Below are 19403 nucleotides of genomic sequence, written 5' to 3'. Positions count from 1 at the left end.
ATTCACACGTGAGATTGAGGCGCGGCTGACGCGTGTCAACAACTGAGAGAGCTGTACACTCTAAAACTCTTCTGGACTTCCGCCAAGATGGAGGTATAGGTGGATGTGCCGTGCCTTCTCACACAACCAAGTTTAGGGACAACTAAATATTAGCAACAGAAATCACAGCCAGAACACGGAAAATTGAACTTTTCAGAAGTCCGTTAACAACAAATTCTTCAGCCTGACTGGTAAGGGGCGAAACCAGTGGCTGGTGGAGCGGGGTTGCACAGGAGGACTCGGTCAGACTGGCTCAGGCGCGGAATCCAGACTCGCGGAATCCAGGCGCAGGGTTGGACCTAGTGAGCGACCAAGCAAGTGACCAGGCGAGCGACCGGGAGGAGACAGCGGGGAAGCGGTGCTGCGTGTTGACTGTGGTCGTGCATTTGTGCACGGGCAGTCAGGCGAGGGAGTGGGCAGTTGGACCGGGCCCGGTGGGTCCCCGCGGCAAGTGGCAGTGAAGGGCGCCGCCATTTCCCCGCTCTGACCACGCCCCCACATACAGCGTCACAACCCAGCGACCTGGGAGTCCAAGGCACCGCTTCTCACACTTAAAGGGCCAGAACAGACCAAAAATGTCCCAAGATCTCAAAGCCCCAGAGCCCATAGATCTAAGTGATGAAGAAATAGCAAAACTCTCAGACGCACAGTTTAAAACACTGGTCATCAGGATCCTCACAGAACTGGTTGATTATAGCCACAAATTAGAGAAACATATGAAGGCGAAACTAATTGAAATGAACGGAATTGCACAGGAAACCAATAGCGATGAAAATGAAACTGGGACTCAAATCAATGGAGTGGACCAGAAGAAAGCAAATAATGGCCAAACAGAAAAGAGTCAGGAAGCAAGAATTCAAAGAAATGAGGAGAGTCTTAGGAACCTCCAGGACATCTTTAAACGCTCCAACATCCGGATTATAGGGGTACCAGAAGGGGGAAAGGCACAACCACCAGTGGAAAACGTATTTGCACAAATAATAAAGGAAAATTTCCCCAATCTGGCAAAGGCAATAGACATCCAGGAAATCCAGGAAGCTCAGAGAGTCCCAAAGAAGTTGGACCCAAGAAGGAACACACCAAGGCACATCATAATTACATTAGCCAAAATTAAAATGAAGGAGAGAATCCTAGAAGCAGCAAGAGCTAAGGGGACAGTCACCTACAAAGGAGTCCCCATCAGACTGTCAGCAGATTTCTCAAAAGAGACTTTACAGGCAAGAAGGGGCTGGAAAGAGGTATTCCAAGTCATGAAATCCAAAGACCTACAACCAAGATTGCTCTATCCAGCAAAACTTTCATTTAGAATGGAAGGACAGATAAGGTGCTTCTCAGATAAGATCAAATTCAAGGAGTTCATCATCACCAAGCCCTTATTATATGAAATGTTAAAGGGACTTATCTAAGAAAAAGAAGTTAAAGAAACATGAACAGTGAAAGGACAACAAACTCACAGTTATTAACAACCACACCTAAAATGAAAGCAAACTAAAAGGACAGCTAGATCAGGAGTAGAAACATAGAAATGAAGATCTCAAGGAGGGTTAGCAACAGGGGAGTGGGAGGAGGAGATGGGGGGAGAAGGTACAGAAAATAAGTAGCATAGACAGTAGATAGAAAATAGATGGGGGGGCAAGAATAGCATGGGAAATATAGAATCTAAAGGACTTGAGACACATGGTCATAAACTAAAGGGGGGTAATGGTGGGGATGGGGGGGTATGGTGGAGGGGAATGAAGGGGGGAATAGAACAACTGTAACAGCATAATCAATTAAAAAAAACTCTTCTTTGATTAAAAAAAAAAAAAAAGAAAACAAAAACACTAATTTGAATAGATAAATGCACCCTTATGTACACTGCATCATCACTAGTAATAGCCAGGATATGAAAGCAACCTAGATGTCCATCAATAGATGAATGAAGATGCGGTACACACACACACACACACAATGGAATATTATTCAGCAACGAAAAAGAATGGAATCTTGTCATTTGTGACAAATGGATGGGCCCAGAGGATGTTACACTTAGTGGAATAACTCAGACAGAGAAAGACATACCATATAATCTCATGTATATATGGACTTTTAAAAGAAAATGTACAAACAAAACAAAACAGAGATAGACCTGTAAATACAGAGGACAAGCTGATAGTTGCCAAATAGGAGAGAGTGGGAGAATGGAAATTTAAAAAATGTAAAAAAAAAACCCATAACTGAAGGTGCCTAACCTACATGAGGGATCCGATCACAAGATTAGGTGCTCCACAGTTCTCTCCACTGGCGTATGACATCGGTCACTATAACAAAGTCTGTATAAACACGAACCAAAAACTTAAACAAGAGCCAGTCTCTAGACCTAACTACCGGTTTACAGGAAATACTGGGGACAGAACTTGTTAGATGATGCCACTGGGATGTGATCAACAAACTCCAGAATATGGGCCCCTCTGATGGACAAATACCCACTTTCTTTATTCAATACATTGTAAGAAAAAGAGCAGTAAGGGTAAACTGTAGATTTAAGAAGTCCTAAGGAATGTATCTATCAGATATGACATGTGGTCTCTGTCTAAATCCTGATTTAAACCAATCAAACGAAAAGCAAGATTAAAAAAAAAAAATTCCAAACAGTGAAAGGACAACAAACTCACAGTTATTAACAACCACACCTAAAACAAAAGCAAACTAAAAGGACAGCTAGATCAGGAGTGGAAACATAGAAATGAAGATCACATGGAGGGTTAGCAACAGGGGAGTGGGAGGAGGAGAAGGGGGAAGAAGGTACAGAAAATAAGTAGCATAGACAGTAGATAGAAAATAGATGGGGGGGGGACAAGAATAGCATGGGAAATATAGAATCTAAAGAACTTGAGACACATGGTCATAAACTAAAGGGGGGGTAATGGTGGGGGAGGGGTGTACAGGGTGGAGGGGAATGAAGGGGGAGAATAGAACAACTGTAACAGCAGAATCAATAAAAAAATTTTTTTTTAATTCCAGCAGCATGCATCTTAAGTTACCTAAGAAAAATGGCTTTTTATAAAAACTCCACTTGACATTTTAATCAATATATATAAAAACAAACTTCGATTTTAATGAAGAGTTCCTCTATTACTTCAGGTTATTTTGTAGCAAACACATTAGTAAGGAGTGCTAAGTCTAGGATCTACTGGCAAAGGTTGGTCTAACTTAATAGAAAATATAATAATTAGCCCTGGCTGCAGTGGCTCAGTGGTTTGAGTGCCGCGCTGCAAACAAAAGGGTCACTGGTTCAATTGTCACTCAGGGCACATGCCTGGGTTGCAGGCCAGATCTCTGGTACGGGGTGCACGAGAGGCAACCACACACTGATGTTGTTCTCCCTTTCTTCTTCCCTTCCCCTCTCTCAAAAAATAAATAAAATCATTAAAAAATATTAACCATTTTCTCTTTGCCTTTTCTACTCCACTCCAGAAACAAGCTTATTAGAAGCCAATAAAAATAAAATTGAGGGATTAGACAAAGAAAACATAAGAAGCAAGTTATTAGTCCCATGTTATTAAAATACTGCTTCAGTTTAATGATGTAACAAATATTTTCTCAGCACCTATTTATAATATCCAAAGCTCCTTGCTAGGAATTAGAAGAAGTTATCAGAACTATTTAAAGAAATAAAAACTAAAAAATATTTCTAGGACTTCCAGTAAATATGAAATATTACAAAATTTCTCAAAAAGTGTTTCAACTTACACTTTGTTCCTCTGGTTCTAATTTGGGGATTTTGTGTGACTTGCGCTCTTCGGATCTAGATGAGTCATGCTTGTTGCTTTTTTTCCTCTTTTCCTTTCTGCTTTCATGCTTTGACTTTGTGTGCTCACTTGCCTGGACTTCATTTAAAAGGTCTCCACAAAGGGAAGACTCAAACAATTCCCTGCCATTCTGGATAGTTTTGGTTATTTTTAGTTTAATTTCAGGTGAGCCAGTCTTCTTTGGAATCACAGTCTGTGGTACTGAAGGAGGAGGTGGGAGCTGTGGAGGAGAAGGTTTTTCCAGAATTTCATGTGGTCTTGTGTTTGAAATTTCTGAATGGTAATAGTCAGGGGGGTTAAAGTTTCTAACTGCACCATAACCATTGGCCGATCCATTGGGATACTGATTATAGGACTGGTATTTGGTTTGAGTTTCATACATGCTGATTGATGGTGGGTAGCCATTTGTGAGTGGAGGAAGATCTTCTGTTGTAGATGGGTACTGAAAGCCTTGCTGCAAGGTAGCTTCATATGGTGTATGGCCACCATCTTCGACAATGTCACTGTTGTTATCAAAGGCATCCTCCTGGCGGATGTTGGCGGAGTCAATGAGTTGAGGTGGTTGCTGAATTGTGTTTCCCATGATCCCTTGCATGAAAGAGAAAGAGAAATCCATTGTTCTGCTCCAGCATCCTTAACTTTCCCTTTCTCTCATCGGGCCTAAAGTTTTAAAAGAGTAAATTAAAAGGTGTTAATATCCTCACAAATGAAAAGGTAGTCAACTGAAAAAAGACTAAACTAAAATATTCTGAACCAGCCCTGTCTGGTGTGGCTCAGTGGACTGAGTGCCGGCCTACAAACCAAACAGTCACTGGTTTGATTCCCAGTCAGGGAACATGTCTGGGATGCAAGCCAGGCCCCCAGTTGGGGATGAGAGAGAGGCAACCACACACCAATGTTTCTTCTCTCCCTCCCTTTCTCCCTCCGTTTCTCTAAAAGTAAATAAATAAAATCTTCAAAATATTCTGAACCCAATTTTCATATCCAGGTATGCAGAGACACTAAAAGTTTTTAAAACAGGCAGCCAATATAATTGTGTCACAGGACAAACACTTTTTTAATCTTAAATTTTTATATGCTTAAGACTCAACTACTTTCACAATAACTTTAGTAACAAATTTCATCCTCTTTGCAAACATGCAAAATAGTTTTGTTTCCCAAGTCAGAGATTATCATTCTTATGATAAACCTGCTACTTGCAATATATAGTATTTTTCAGACCATAAGACTCACCTAGGTTTTAGAGGAGGAAAATAGGAAAAAAAAATTTGAAGCAAAAAATATGATAAAATATTTAATAACATAAACGACATAATATTTCACCAATGTAAATGTAAACAGAACTCACAGCAGCATTAACAACCACTGTTCCTCCCAAATTGGGGGGGTGGTGCATCTTATAGTCAGAAAAATATGGGTAAGCCCTATGGACATATATAAATTAGGCTCCACAAAGCTTCCTTTAAATAATTCATGTTCTGTCCAGTGGTTCTTTCTGTTATTACAAAAATAATAAAATCTTATTATAAGTGCTTTAAATGCAAAAGTAGAAATGCCTATTGTTCTCCCCCTTCATCATCCCTATTCTTCTGTTATGAATAAGTACTGTAAACACCTTGCTGGGTATTCTTCCAAATCTTTCTTCACATACTTATGTGTAAAATTCTAAAAATTGGGTTTATCCTGTGACTTGCTTATTCAATTTTAGATATCTTAGATATCTTTCTACATTTGCATGTATAATTTTCATACATACTTCGTTCCTTAAATGGTTGCACTGGAAACAACTATGGTATCTACCAGATGTATTTAACTATTTGTGTGCTAAAATTCATTTTGTTATTCACAATTGCTTGATATCATGAACAGGTCTACAGGACACTTTCTGAAATTGTATCTTTGTACATATATGTATTCCTATGGGACAGATCTGAAATCTTGGTAGATACCGAAAACTGTTCTGTAAGCTGTACTACAGCCATTTACACTCATGCCAACAGTGTGTGAAGATGCCCGATTCTCTATACTCTTGCCAGTATCCAGGTGTTTTTAACCAGTGGTATAAGTAGCAGAATCATTTGGGATACCTTTACAAAATGTGTATGTCAAGGTCTATCTACTGATCAATCTGATTCAATAAATCTGGGGTGAGGGCTAGAGCATGAGTATTTTAAGACCACATTCTACCTGATTCTGATACAAACCCTAGTGTGAGTCACTGCACTATTGTCTTTGAATTGTAGCCATCACATTATACTCTTACAATTATTGCACCCTCCTCCAGAAGATGTCTAAAGATGCCCAGGTTACGTAAGGATGTTATAATACAGATAAGCATCTGTTAGGAAATGCCTTAAGACCACTCTGCATTGTCATAAGGTTTGACAAGCCCACATCTCAAGATAGAGGATTAATGGACAGTCCAGATATCATTTTGACGATCCCATAAACATTTCTTCTAGAAAGCTCTAAGGCAGAGAGGATTTCACTACTGTATGAAGTCTCATGAACTCACTGTAGCTATCTGGAATGCTATGAAGAACGATTCTGAGACTACAGCTCAGTTCAATTCTGTGACTAATTAATGATGTCCACCATCCTGCCCTGACTGGTGTGGCTCAGCTGGGTGTTGTCCCACAAAGGGAAAAGTCACCAATTCAATTACCGGTCAGGGCACGTGACTGGGTTGCAGATCTGGTCCCTGGTCCGGGCATATAAAAGATACAACCGACCGATGTTTCTCACTCACATCGATGTTTCTCTCCCTCTCATTTTCACTCCCTCCCCCCTCTCTAAAAGTAAATAAATAAAATCTTTTAAAAAATTACAGGTTTAAAAAACAATAATGTCTACCATCCTGGTTCTATCTAGTAAGATTTACCATAATACGACTAATAACCCAAAACAGAAAAGGGAAGAGAAGGGGGAAAAGAGGAGACAACATACTTTTAAAGGTGTACCCAATTAAACAGCTGCTGTCTATTCTGCTGTTAGCAAATGGAACAAATTTTAGAAGTTCTAAAATTTGAAACAAATGCACACACGAATTCAGAATGCTCATGCTGCTCTACCGTGGGCCGGGGGTGGGAGGTCTCGGAGAGTACTCTCATTTTTCTGTCACCTGCGCTGGGCCACACACTTTATACATTTCCTCATATTTATTCTTTTATTTAAATTGTTGTTCAATGTTTCCTCATTTAATTCCCATGCGACTCTGTAAAATATGCATTGTGACTCCTGGTTCATAGGTAAAAGAAACTGAGTTTCAGAGGGATTAGATGACTTACTTAAACCGCAAAGATTCAGGAGGCAAAATTAGGATTTGAATCTAAGCATGTTTGACTCTAAAGCCTATGATTTTTTACCACTATACAACTTCCACTTCCCTCAACTATAAGTTTTAAGAGGATTCAGCTATTCTATACTAACTACTGCCAACACTTAAATCATGCTTAGTATATGCCAGAAACCATTCTAAATGCTTTACATATAATACTACATTTAGTCCTCCCAACAACCTTCAGGTAGGTATTAATATTAGTTCCCATTATAGAAGGGGAAACACAGAACAGAAAGGTTAAATGAGTTGCTTAAGTGCGACAGAGCTGGGCTAGAATCAAAGCAGTCTGGTTTTAGCGCCTGGGATCCCAACTAACAATACTGATAATGCTGATGTTAAAAACCATTTCTTTATATATAGTTTAAAAATTGAAACATTACCCTATTTTGACCCTTGGAAAAAATGGATAGCTCACAGACATCAGAAGAGTATACGCCAACATTCTGTAAATACACATGGGACAACTATACAGGTGGAATTCAAAAGTTCTTTAAACTTCTAAACTGAAGGCAGTTCAATTGGAATTGTTAAATATTGACAATTGACAAGATACAACCTGTATGTTTGGTTCTTATTCCTGTCATATACAAGATCAGCTTCCAAATAAATCCCCCAAATCATACAGAGCTAAGCTGAATCTCAGAATGAGAAAACAATCAGACCAATCCAAAATGTAAAACATTCCCTCAGACAACTGGCCTGAGCTCTTCAAACAGCGAAGGTGGAAAGACTATTCTAGTTTTTAAAAGATTGGATGTAGACAACCTAATTCTGTGCACAAACTTGGATTAAATCCTAAATTTAAATACACACCCATAGGTAAAAATATCTACAGTTTGGAGAAAAACGAAAATGTTAAATATGAACTGGCTACTGAACAATGGAGCTACTGGTTTTCAAGGGCACGTTAACAGTGTTGTTTCTGTAAGAGAACGCCCAGGCTACAACAGTGAGGTGTGACGGGGGCCACAGCTTTCAATGGTTTAGGGTTTTAAAGTACACACACCTAAAGCAAAACCAAGGAGGCATGATGTTAGCAACTGGCTAATCCAAGTGTGGATTGTAATATTTTTTAAACTTTCTTAAAGTTTTGAAAACGAGAAAAGCAAAAATTGGGGAAATAAATAATGTGATTAGGGGAAGCGGTAAAACCTGCACTAAATCCTGACACCATACTTAGATCAACTAAGCCAAACGGTCCACACTGTTAAAATTACTATAAAGGGAATAGAGCCACACCTTTTCATATCATCCCTCCAAATAATAAAATAATGCAATCAAGAAAGCAGTTTTAATCTTTTTTTTTTTTTAAAAAAAAAAGCTATGTTAAGATTATAACTAAATTCCTTTATAGTAATTTTGATAATCACTGGAGTCTGGCAGCCAGCCTCCCGACAGCTGACATGCTGCTTGACATCGCAGTTAACACTTTCCAGCACTAGGGGGCTCTCTAGCTAGCAGGGGCTCAGAATCAAATTGCTGGATCCAAAACGCACATCCAAGGATTATGCTTAAGGCACCTTTCAATCTTCCTAAATCTGTTTCCTTATCAAGAAACTGTAGATACGTACTTATAATTTTCTGTTTACCTTGGGTTGTTGTAAGAATTAAAATTAAACTGTGTGCAATACTTCAGACAGTACATAGGTATAGTTAGAGCTCAATACCTATTGGCTATTATTATCGAGTACAATACCAGGCAACAGATTTTGTGAAAACCTTCAACTCTGACCTAAAGGCATTTACAATATAATAGACTAGAGAAGATTTTATGGGTAGGACTCAAAAAATAGTAATGAACACTGTGGAACAGGAGATGACTAAGAAACAGGGGACTTCCAGTCAAGATGGTGGTATCTCACGCAACCACATCAAAATTATGACTAAATCATAGAGCAACCATCAGTCAGAACCATCAGAGACTGAGCTGAATGGAGTCTGATAACTACGGAATTAAAGAAACCACATCCATCCGGACTAGTAGGAGGGTTGGAGACATGGACTGGGCTGGTCCCACATCCACCTGTGGTAGATAAAAATTCGGGAGGATATCTTGGGAGCAAGGAGTCCCAGTTCCATACCAGGTCCCCCAGCCCAGGGTTCCAGTGCCAAAAAGGTATGTCATCAAAACTTCTGGCTGTAAAAACCAGCAGGGACTGAGTAGGTGGAAGAAATTTCTGGAGTCCCAAGGAGTTCCTCCTAACCCACAAACAAACTTACTCAGACTCAGTTCCTCCGAGCTCCATCACCAGGGTAGCGGCTTGAAAGATACCAGTGGCATTCAGGGAGGAACTGAAGTATCTAGCGTCAAGGTGACAGCTTAGGGACAACTTTCCCTGAGACTGAATGGCGGGCAGAGGCCATTGTCCCTTTTCTGAACCCTTCCCCACAGAGTCTCAGAGCTGGCAGGCAGGTGCTATATCTCAGACTCCATCAACCTGGCTAACACTGTTTGTCCCACCCCGGAGATCCCCTGAGATTCCATCCCACCCAACTCACTAGCCCATCCAAGCTGTTAACAGAGCCTTTTCTATATGAATGGGTGGTCTTTACTCATGCTTCAAAACTTCCTATATCCTATCAAACAAGCAACAGCCAACCTCAGTGAACCCCCTGTGCCCACACCACTTGCTAAGTGGCCCCAGGCTCAGCACTAGCAGCAGCCAGCCTAGATTCACAGCTTGGCTTTGCCTGAGAATCTCCAAGCCAAGCACAAGTTAAGAGCCTTGTCAGATTGCTTTATAGGCCAGTCAGGGTGGCCCCAAGCAAAACACAGGTGTGGGCTGACCTTGGCCTATACCACCTGGAAAACTCCGGAGCTTGTGTACCCAGTAGACAGCTATAGACCACAGTGGAGCACCACCACCCTGACCTTGAACCACAGAAGACAGACGTTGGTGATCAGTGGTTACAGCCAGTCTTTGCAGCTGACTGGCCTGGGTAAATACTTCCCGTTGATCTGCCAACAGAAATCAAGGCTCAACTACAAGAGAAGGGTATATTCAGCCCACATGAAGGGTGCATTTCAAGTACCCAGCTTAAGTGATAGGGGAGGCTGTGCCACTGGACCCTACAGGACACCTACTACATTAGGCCATGCAGCCAAGACATGGACTCAAAGCAGCTCTACTTAGTACACAGAAACAAACACAGGGAGGCTGCCAGAGTGAAGAAACAAAGAAACACAGCCCAAATGAAAGAAGAAAACAAAACTCCAGAAAAAGAATTAAACAAAATAGAGATAAGCAATCTGTGAGATGCAGAGTTCAAAACACTGGTTATAAGGATGCTCAACTAAACCACATAAAAAGATCCAGTCCTCAATGAAGCATTCACTAATTGAAATAAAGAACAATTTACAGGGAAACAACTGTAGAGTGGATGAAGCCAAAAATCAAATCAATGATTTGGAACATACGGAAGCAAAAAAAATAACCCATCAGAACAAGAAGAAGAAAAAAGAATCCAAAAAAAAATGAGGACAGTCTAGGCAACCTCTGGGAGGTTTCAAGGGGTCCAACATTTGCATCATAAGGGTGCCAGAAGAAGAGAAAGAGCAAGAAATAGGAAATCTATTTGAAAAAATAATGAAAGACTTTCCTAATTTGATGACAGAAATAAACATGCAAGTCCAGGAAACATAGCAAGTCCCAAACAAGATGGATGCGAAGAGGCTCACTCCAAGACACACCATAATTAAAATGTCAAAGGTTAAAGAAAGAGAATCTTAAGAACAGCAAGAGAAAAGCAGATAATAACCTATAGGGGTATTCCTATAAGACTGTCAGCTGATTTCTCAAAAGAAACTTTGCAGGCTAGAAGGGACTGGCAAGAAGTATCCAAAGTGATAAAAAGCAAGGACCTACAACCTAGACTACCCCAACCAGCAAAGCTATGATTTAGAATGAAAGGGCAGACAAAGTGCTTCCCAGACAAAGTAAAGCTAAAGGAGTTCATCATCACCAAACTATTATTATGTGAAATGTTGAAGGGACTTATTTAAGAAAAAGAGGAAGGTAAAAAATATGATTGTTAAAATGGCCATAAATATATAAACATCAACAATTGAATCTAAAAAACAAACTAAACAAACAAGCAGAACAGAAACAGAATCATAGATATGGAGAACACTGGGATGGTGGTCAGTGGGCCAGGGTCTAGGGGAATGGGGAAAAAGGTGAAGGGATTAAGAAGTACAAATCGGTAGTTACAGAATAGGAAGGGGGATGTTAAGAGCCAAGTATAGGAAATGGAGTAGCCAAAGAACTTACACGCGTAATCCACGGACATGAACAAAGGAGGGGAGATTACCAGAGGGTGTGGGGGTGCTGGGTGGAAGGGGGCAAAGAGGGGGAAATCGGGACAATTATAATAGCCCAATCAATTAAAATTTAAAAATAACAATAAAAGAATTAAACAGTGTTACCATTGTAACAGACATTTGAGCAGAACAATGTTCATTAAGAAAGCACTCAGACTATGCAAGACAGGCAGGATGTGGATTTAGGTGTTTTTAACCCACTAATTTTAAAATCACTTAGCACAAGACACCAAATATTCTACCTTTGTCCTCAATAAGTCTCTGATAAAGATGGTATACAGTGGTACCTTGGTACTCACTGTTAATTCATTCCAGAACTCATGACAAGAGCTGAAAGTGACGACTACCAATCTATGAAGCATTTTCTCCTGCAGGGTGGTGTCGTGACTCATACAAGTTCTAACTGTGACCAGTCCTGAGCGAGTGTCGAGTATGGAAACATTTCCTCCTCGTCAAAATGCAATGACTACAGGGTCTGACAAGTTCTGAAGCTCATGAGTACCGAAGTATGACCGTATTTTAATTTTTTTGTATAACTAAAGTAATAATAATGACTAACATTTGAGGACTTACTATGTGTTGATAACATCCTAAATGCTTCACATCTGTTACATTATTTTATTCCTCATAACACCCCCTTGAGGGAATACTATCACTACTCTTATTTTACAAATGAAAAGTGAAGGCCAGTAGGATTAAGTAACTTGCCCACCCACAGTCAGACACCTTGTTAAGGGAGGGGTCAAACACAGGTGCTCTGTTGCAAAGCACTGGCTGGTTAAAGTAAGCTCATTTCCTCCAGTCCCCAAGTATGTACAGCAAATAGCAATGCAAACAAGACATTCACACTTTATACTTCACACTTCCGCAGTGACCCTCCCCTGAGCCAACCGCTCAGTAGGAGATGACACAATCACACTGGTCTTCCACCCATTCTAACATGCACTTCGAAGTAAACAAAAGCCCACCAAAGGCAAGTAACTTGTAACAAATTTTTCCTCTGACCAATGTTTCTAGGTTTTTTTAAGATAAATAAATCAATAAGTACTTTTTCTTAATTTTGTTGAAGCTGTCCATAAACAGTTCTAAAGAAAGTTGAAAATTATCAACTGATGATTTAAGGCTATTATTTATTTACCAACTTATTCATGAAGCAAATGATAATAGAAAAGTTTATAGCATCCTTAAGTGAAATCTTAGAAATTAAATTTAAAGAAAAAAAGGCATGTCACATAGTTCAGATGAACAGCTTGAGGCTATACATACCAATTAAGTGTGAATGACATTCTAAATGTCTAGTTTAAGTCAGTTTAACAAATTCTCAAAATGAACAATTCTATTTGGTAGAACATATATATTGCTAGATTCTACCTTATAGAATTACATGCTCTACTATATATACTTACTTTTCTATGTTTAACATCAGTCTGTTCTCCAAAACAGAAAACTCTGTATTTCTTTATACAACAAAATTCCTCATGTTGACATGCATTCAAGCTTTTGAAATCAGAAATGGTTCTAAGTTGTCATATAAACTGCCTATTTCTTTTCAGACCCACCTACCCCTTAAATACACTCCTAGGTTACTCGATTTATAAATCTAACCCAAACACTTTCCTTATTAAAATCCTTCAATCACTCCTCGAGAAAGTCCAAGCACCCGGACCAACCGAGCCCATAGGCCCACCCAAGCAAGGGCTCTACCCCTGTCTCCAACCTCCAGTCAGTTCTGTGCACCAGCAATAATTACTGGGAGTTACTGTACACACTAGGATTTTATACCACTGTGCTTTTTGACTGATGCTGTCTCTGGTGCCTAATAGGCCCTTTGACATATATGTGTGGTTTTTTTTGGCTTGACCTTTAACCATCTTTTGAGCTCAAAAAGTCATCTCCAAGAAATAGTAACTTAAGCTGTAGGCTAGTCTGAGTAACTTTCCTGTGTTATTAAGATACACTATGCAGGACTCTTAGAATTAATCATGAAACAACCTGTTTATGTGGTTTTCTTAAGAGCAGGAAGTAATTTTTTTTTCATCCATGTTCTCCAGAAACACAAAGCCAACGCTCAGAGGAGAGGTTTAAAAAATCTTTTAAACTGAACAATTTAAACTTAAGGGAGTTACTACATATAAATGAAATACTTTAAAGAGTTGTTGAGTATCTTTCCACGGAGAATGAAACAATATAAATGCAGTTAAGACTTTAACTGCACCCTCAGGTAGTACCCTCGGCAACCTCTGCCTGACAACCGCTCATCTGACGACTGAGATCCTCCTTAGTCCTGGGCTAACCATGAAGGCTTCAAGCACCAAGAAGCTAGCATGCAGTCCGATGAATTTCCAGGGAGTCTATGAACCCAATGAAAGGCCAAAAGATATAAAAAAACTCCGTATAAGCACGTCTATTCACAATCCTAGTGTCATTAATACTGTAAATCGGTAATTCAAGGTGAAAGCACCCAACATAAATTTTCGGTCATAGTTAATTGAATTGGCATGAACATCAATCTTTATTTTCCAAACCTCTTCTATTACAATCAATCATACTAAAATATATATTTAATCAATAATACTACAATGCCAAGCATACTTGATATACCAACATTAAACTTTTTACAGCTAAATAATTAGCAGAATATAATGTGATTTCCACAGCAGAGAAAAAGAAGGCAGCCTTCCTTTGCCCCAGGATAAACAAGGGATCCAGATGTTTCTTTCTGTGAACTGTTCCAAGAAACATGTCTCATGATTTATGATAAATCCAGTCTACATGTGTTTCTATAGCGACAGGAATAGAGGGCACGCACACAGTCTGCAGTAATGAATCAGCTTGGCTGGTTCTTGAAAACCTGGCATTTTTACTGTTTGAAGATTTCTGTGGCAAAACATTTAAAAAGAAAAATTTAAGACATACTGTTGAAAAATTAGAGGGTCATTTTGTTTTAAAGCAAAAAAATAAATAAATTCAGTATATAATGGCAAGCTTAAGTATACATTCTTTGAGGTGTAACAAGATAAAACTACCAAATACATTAATGCACTCATTTCTAACTAGATGATCACTTAATGTTTGAAAATCAGATCCTGAATCGAAACGAATTTAGTACCTACATGCACATCCCCCGAAAACTTCTCCAGCCATGACTCTAATGACTGAGAACGAAGATGTCTTGATGACAGATTTGAGAGAGATTTTCATTTTATTATTTTCCCCTCAAATCTACACAAAGAAAATAATGGGAGGGAGTAGTTAACTTTTTAAAAAATATGGTCCATTACTTTCAGTACATAGGTTATCAAAAGTGAAACCAGAGACTCTATAAAAAAGCTTGAAAACGATGCTTGAACTGTAGGAAAAATGCTAAAATCCCCTAATGCCAGGGTTTTAAAAGAGACTCCTTTATTTTGATTCTGTGTCCTATTCACATTTTAATTTAATTATATGATCAGAGTGATCTGGATTGCCCATTTGGCTTTCATAATTAAAAATTAGTTAACTGTTAATCATGTAATAACAACAGTGTGTTGTTAAAAAAGATTAGAGTTATGTTATTCTACTTTACCTTGCCTGTTTAAAACTGTTAGCCATTCATCCTTTATGGAAGTAAGGAGCAAAGAAATCAAGAAAATGCTAAGATTCGAAAGGGCAAGCAGCAATGGAGGAAAGATCACCAAGAGCAATGAATGATGTGTCATTAGAGACCAAGGCTAAGTTTATTCATACTTTCATATTCCCAATTACCAGGTACAAATGTGAAAGCTGGACAGGAAAGAAGGCTGATGGGGAAAAAAGTGACTTATTTGAAATACGGTGTTAGAGGAGAGCTCAACGGATACCTTGGACCCCCAGAAAGACAACCAGTGGCATCCACAGTGAACTAATCCTGAAACGTCACTGGAGGCAAAAATGACAAAACCGAAGCCGTCCTACTATGGGCACGTCCTGAGAAGGCGGGTTTCCTTGGAAAAGACCCTGCCCCTGGGAGAAACAGCGGCAGCCGGAAAAGAGAAGGACCAAGTGTGAGACGGACTGGCTCCATCAAAGAAGCCACAGGCATGAGGCCCCTGGAGCTGAGCAGGGCCGTTCGGGTCAGGACAGGGCGCTGTGGACACCACTCATTCCCTCAGAGAGTCACCAGGAGTCAGAGATGACTCAATGGCAGGGAAACACAGGCACAGGAGTTGAATGTTTTTAAAGAGCCCAAACACGCACACTTTAAAGATCAGCAAACACAAATTGCTATTAAGGATGAACAGGATGCAAATTACACTAGAAAAAATCAATATTCTTCCATCACGAGCCTTTTTACAGTTTAACAACAACAGTAAAAAAATCCGATGCGAAGATGGGGGTTATGGGAAAAAAAAAAACAACCACTTGGTTCTAAGAACTTGACCACACCTCTATACTACCAAAAAGGAAATCAACGACAATGTTTACCTTGTAGTCACTAAAAGCAGCTAAAATTGATAGCATCTAACCTAGCTCTGCTCCACACAAAGAGCAATAATTGAATCTGGTACAGTGACTACACAACTCTATGTCACTCTTCCAAACAAAATGGATCCTGCTTGGAAGTTTCTGTCAAGAAAATATAAACAACTTTACAAATGGAAGTGGTTGTTCCATTTGTCTTTAGATGATCTTATCCTGGGAGGGAACAAAAACCCTATAGATTACAAGATTTACTATTTTATCCACAAACAAAAGAAAGTGCTTTTCACACCAAGTGTTATACAATCCGTAATTACAGCTATCCATAAAAGTTTTAACCACAGTGGTATAAAAGCTAATTATTTCTGACTAAAAAATTTGATTCCCCCCAACAATTTCTTAAATTCCAGTAGTAATACAAATGCTTGGACCTCTGACTTTGAGGCCGTTACATAATGATACTAACTCTAGAGGTACTTAACAATTTTTAGTTTCCTTATGACTTTTTAAATAAAAATTGAGGATGTCTAGTTTACAAGGTTTGAAAAGGCTGCAAACTTTCAAATCATTTAAAGAGGTGTACTACATTTTGGTTGAGTCTGACCCTTGGAAACACCAATGCTACGGTTTAGAGGAAAATGGTTTCTTTTCTGAACTATTTTTCAGCTATTATATTAATAAAATATAAATTCTCCAAGTGACACAAAGGGCTTAGAGTATGTAAGATAAGTGTTTTAAATTAGTAAACCTTATCTGTGTATCTTGACTTAAAGGTACTTTCCGAGGTAGCCTTTTAAAAAGAACTCTAGGCTGCTGACTAATTTCTCATTAAAATCTACTTGCTTTAAAAGATAATTCAGATGAGAATATATTCCTTTTGTTTTTTCACATGATTTTACTCACTTATCCACCCAGATAAATCATGTCATTTTTATACAATTACTGACAACATGCATCCAAATCAGTGTTCTCACTCTGTCTGTGTAAAAAAAAACCCCAAAATGTGTCAAGATACCCTTCTACAACAGGATTTGCTACACGACACTTGCTCATTAAGGAACTAAGCAAAAGCATAAAACTGGCCACTCTTTTCAATAATGAAGAAGTAAAATGTGAATCTCATGCTTAAACAACGCAAACAAAGGAGAAATAATTCTTGGTGGTCCGTGCTCTTCCTTTCCCCCTACTAAGGCACTGTTCTTCAGCCATACTTTCTAAACGACACAGTAACATTCCTGCTAAATGCCCTGCTAATCTATAAATTTTACCCAATTTCAATAAGAATGTTCTCACAGCAGGCTACCTATTGTACATTTCCACGTATACAAAAGGTCCAGAACAGAAAAATCTGCACAGACAGAAAGACCCGAGACTGCCGGGGGCTGGAGGAGGGAGGCGACTGTTACTGAACACGGGATCTCTTCTGCGGGTAATGAAACTGCAGAAAGGTACACCTTAGAGGGGTGAATTGTGTGCATATGGATTACATCTATTTTAAAAAATGCTCCAAAAGAAAGCAAGAAAGCAATTACATATGTTTCTCAACAACATACTGTACAATATCTGTTCAAAAAATTAACAGTTTAATCGCACACTGAATGTGCTCACAATAGCCCCGGCTGGCGGCTCACTTGGTTGGAGCACTGTCCTGTACACCAAAGGGCTGAGGGTTCCATCCCTGGTCAGGGCACATACCTAGGTTGCAGGTTTGCAAAAAGCTTTATACATACACAGTAATTAAAATAGGAGGTACTGGTAAAGGGGCAAACAGTGCAGCAGAGGAAGACCCCAGACACAGACCAAGGCTCTATGGGAATTGAGCATATTAACAGGAGAAGCACTACTGACTGGGGAGGAGAAAACAAAAGACTTAAAGAATGGTACTAGGAAAATGGCTTATTCATACAGAAAAGAGAAAATTAGATCCACGCCATGTAACATACCAAACTCCAGTGGCTTAAAGACCATATATGAAAAGTAAAACTTAAATACTTCTAAGAAAAACCAAAACCATAAAACAGTAGATTCTTATGAACTCAAGGTGGGGAAGGATTTCTTAAACAATACATAAAGAGTACAACACAAAGGAAATCAGTAATAAGTTCAGCAATATTAATTTTAAAACCATGTACCGAAAGACAACACAAACAAGTGAAAAGACAAGCCTGCGAACCGGGAGAAGATACACACAATGCATGAAACAAGGCTGAGTTCTAACTCCCCAACTTTCTTGCAAATGTTCCCAGTTTGTACTACATTCATTTATTCTGCCGGATCATTTCTCGTCTGGGTAACAGCCAACGGCTTCCAAACTGTTCTTCCTGTTTCCAAAGTTGTCCACCTCCAATCTGCTCTGTAGCGTACTGGCAGTACTTAAAAAGAAAAACCGAGAACCCCCACATACTTAATAGTCTCCCATGGCTCTTCATGCCTTAGGACAAAATCCAAAAGCAGAAGGACCTTTCTTGATTTGGCCCCTACCTACCTGTTCAGCCTCCTCTCCTGCTGCTCCAGCTTTCCCAACCTTGTCCACCACCAGTCTAGTACTTTCTCTCCTCAACCACTCATCTTTCAAGATTCTATTCAGATGTGTTAAAATACTCCAAGAAACTATTCCAGACTGCCCCTTACACATCACATACTCCAAGAAGCCAGCTAGGTTAAATGCTACGCCTCTTCTGCTGGCACAGCATTCTACGTATAGTGACCCATAGCATTTAATACACGGTAAAGGAAGGGTATGCATGAGTGTGTAAGTGAACATGATCTTAAAACATCTGTGTACGAAAGAACAGTGAAATTCTTTATAACATCAATTCTGGATACCAGCTCGTTACTTGCCCTCTGCAGGCAGAAACAGCGTTGGGCTGAGTTCACACTAGCTCCTCCTTCCTTCCCATTCTGCCACTGCTACAATGGCAAGAAGACCAAAAGTCACGGCCAGGTTGCCCCCACCCCAGCCTGCACAGGCTTCTCTAATAAAACAAATATTTACTGAACACTTACTATTTACCAGACGCTGAGCTAAGCACTAAAGTTACAGGGATAAAAATTTAGGCATGCTCTCTACAATGATAAAGGTACATTATTACTGGAGACAGAAAAGCAAAACGAAAAGTAAGGAGATGAGGCTCAGACACCGTTCCTGGTAAGGTTCATTTATTCATTTCATGCTCAGAGCCTGTGTTTTGTTTAGTCCTGAGAGTTAGAGATAAGAGGTGAGCAAGACAGAAGCCCTGCTGACAGAAAGGGACAAGTGCCCTAGGTGACAAAGGAGAACATCTGAATCGAGAAGCTAGGGGATGTGAGAACAGAGAGAGGATGCAGGGGAGCACAGACTTTTTCAGGCTTAGGAAACAAAGAGCCCCGACCTGTGCGAAGGGAGAGGAGGTCCTTCCCTATGTTACCAAAAAGGATTTTCAGTTCCGTTAGGAACTTTCGAGGCTTAATATCACACCTTCCAAATGATCTAGAT

The 19403-nt window shown here is 39.5% G+C and overlaps 1 protein-coding gene across 10 annotated transcripts in view; it reads right to left on the bottom strand.

Annotated features, from left to right (window-relative positions):
- Positions 1–19403, bottom strand: part of NSD3 (nuclear receptor binding SET domain protein 3) — a 116472-nt gene that overhangs the window by 82309 nt on the left and 14760 nt on the right. For 9 of the 10 annotated variants that reach the window (XM_053659894.1, XM_037166955.2, XM_053659897.1 and 6 more), the window contains exon 2: positions 3772–4490. In XM_053659894.1, the coding sequence (XP_053515869.1) occupies positions 3772–4446 (675 nt within the window). In that variant the 5' untranslated portion in view covers positions 4447–4490. Of the gene's footprint in view, positions 1–3771; positions 4491–9390; positions 10230–19403 lie in introns of those variants that run through there. The other variant, XM_053659895.1, reaches the window with a different exon arrangement.

Source organism: Artibeus jamaicensis, unplaced genomic scaffold, assembly GCF_021234435.1.
Source record: "Artibeus jamaicensis isolate MK-2021 breed Jamaican fruit bat unplaced genomic scaffold, CSHL_Jam_final scaffold_833, whole genome shotgun sequence".
In the NCBI taxonomy this organism is placed as follows: domain Eukaryota; kingdom Metazoa; phylum Chordata; class Mammalia; order Chiroptera; family Phyllostomidae; genus Artibeus; species Artibeus jamaicensis.
This window is presented reverse-complemented; position numbering and strand designations above follow the sequence as displayed.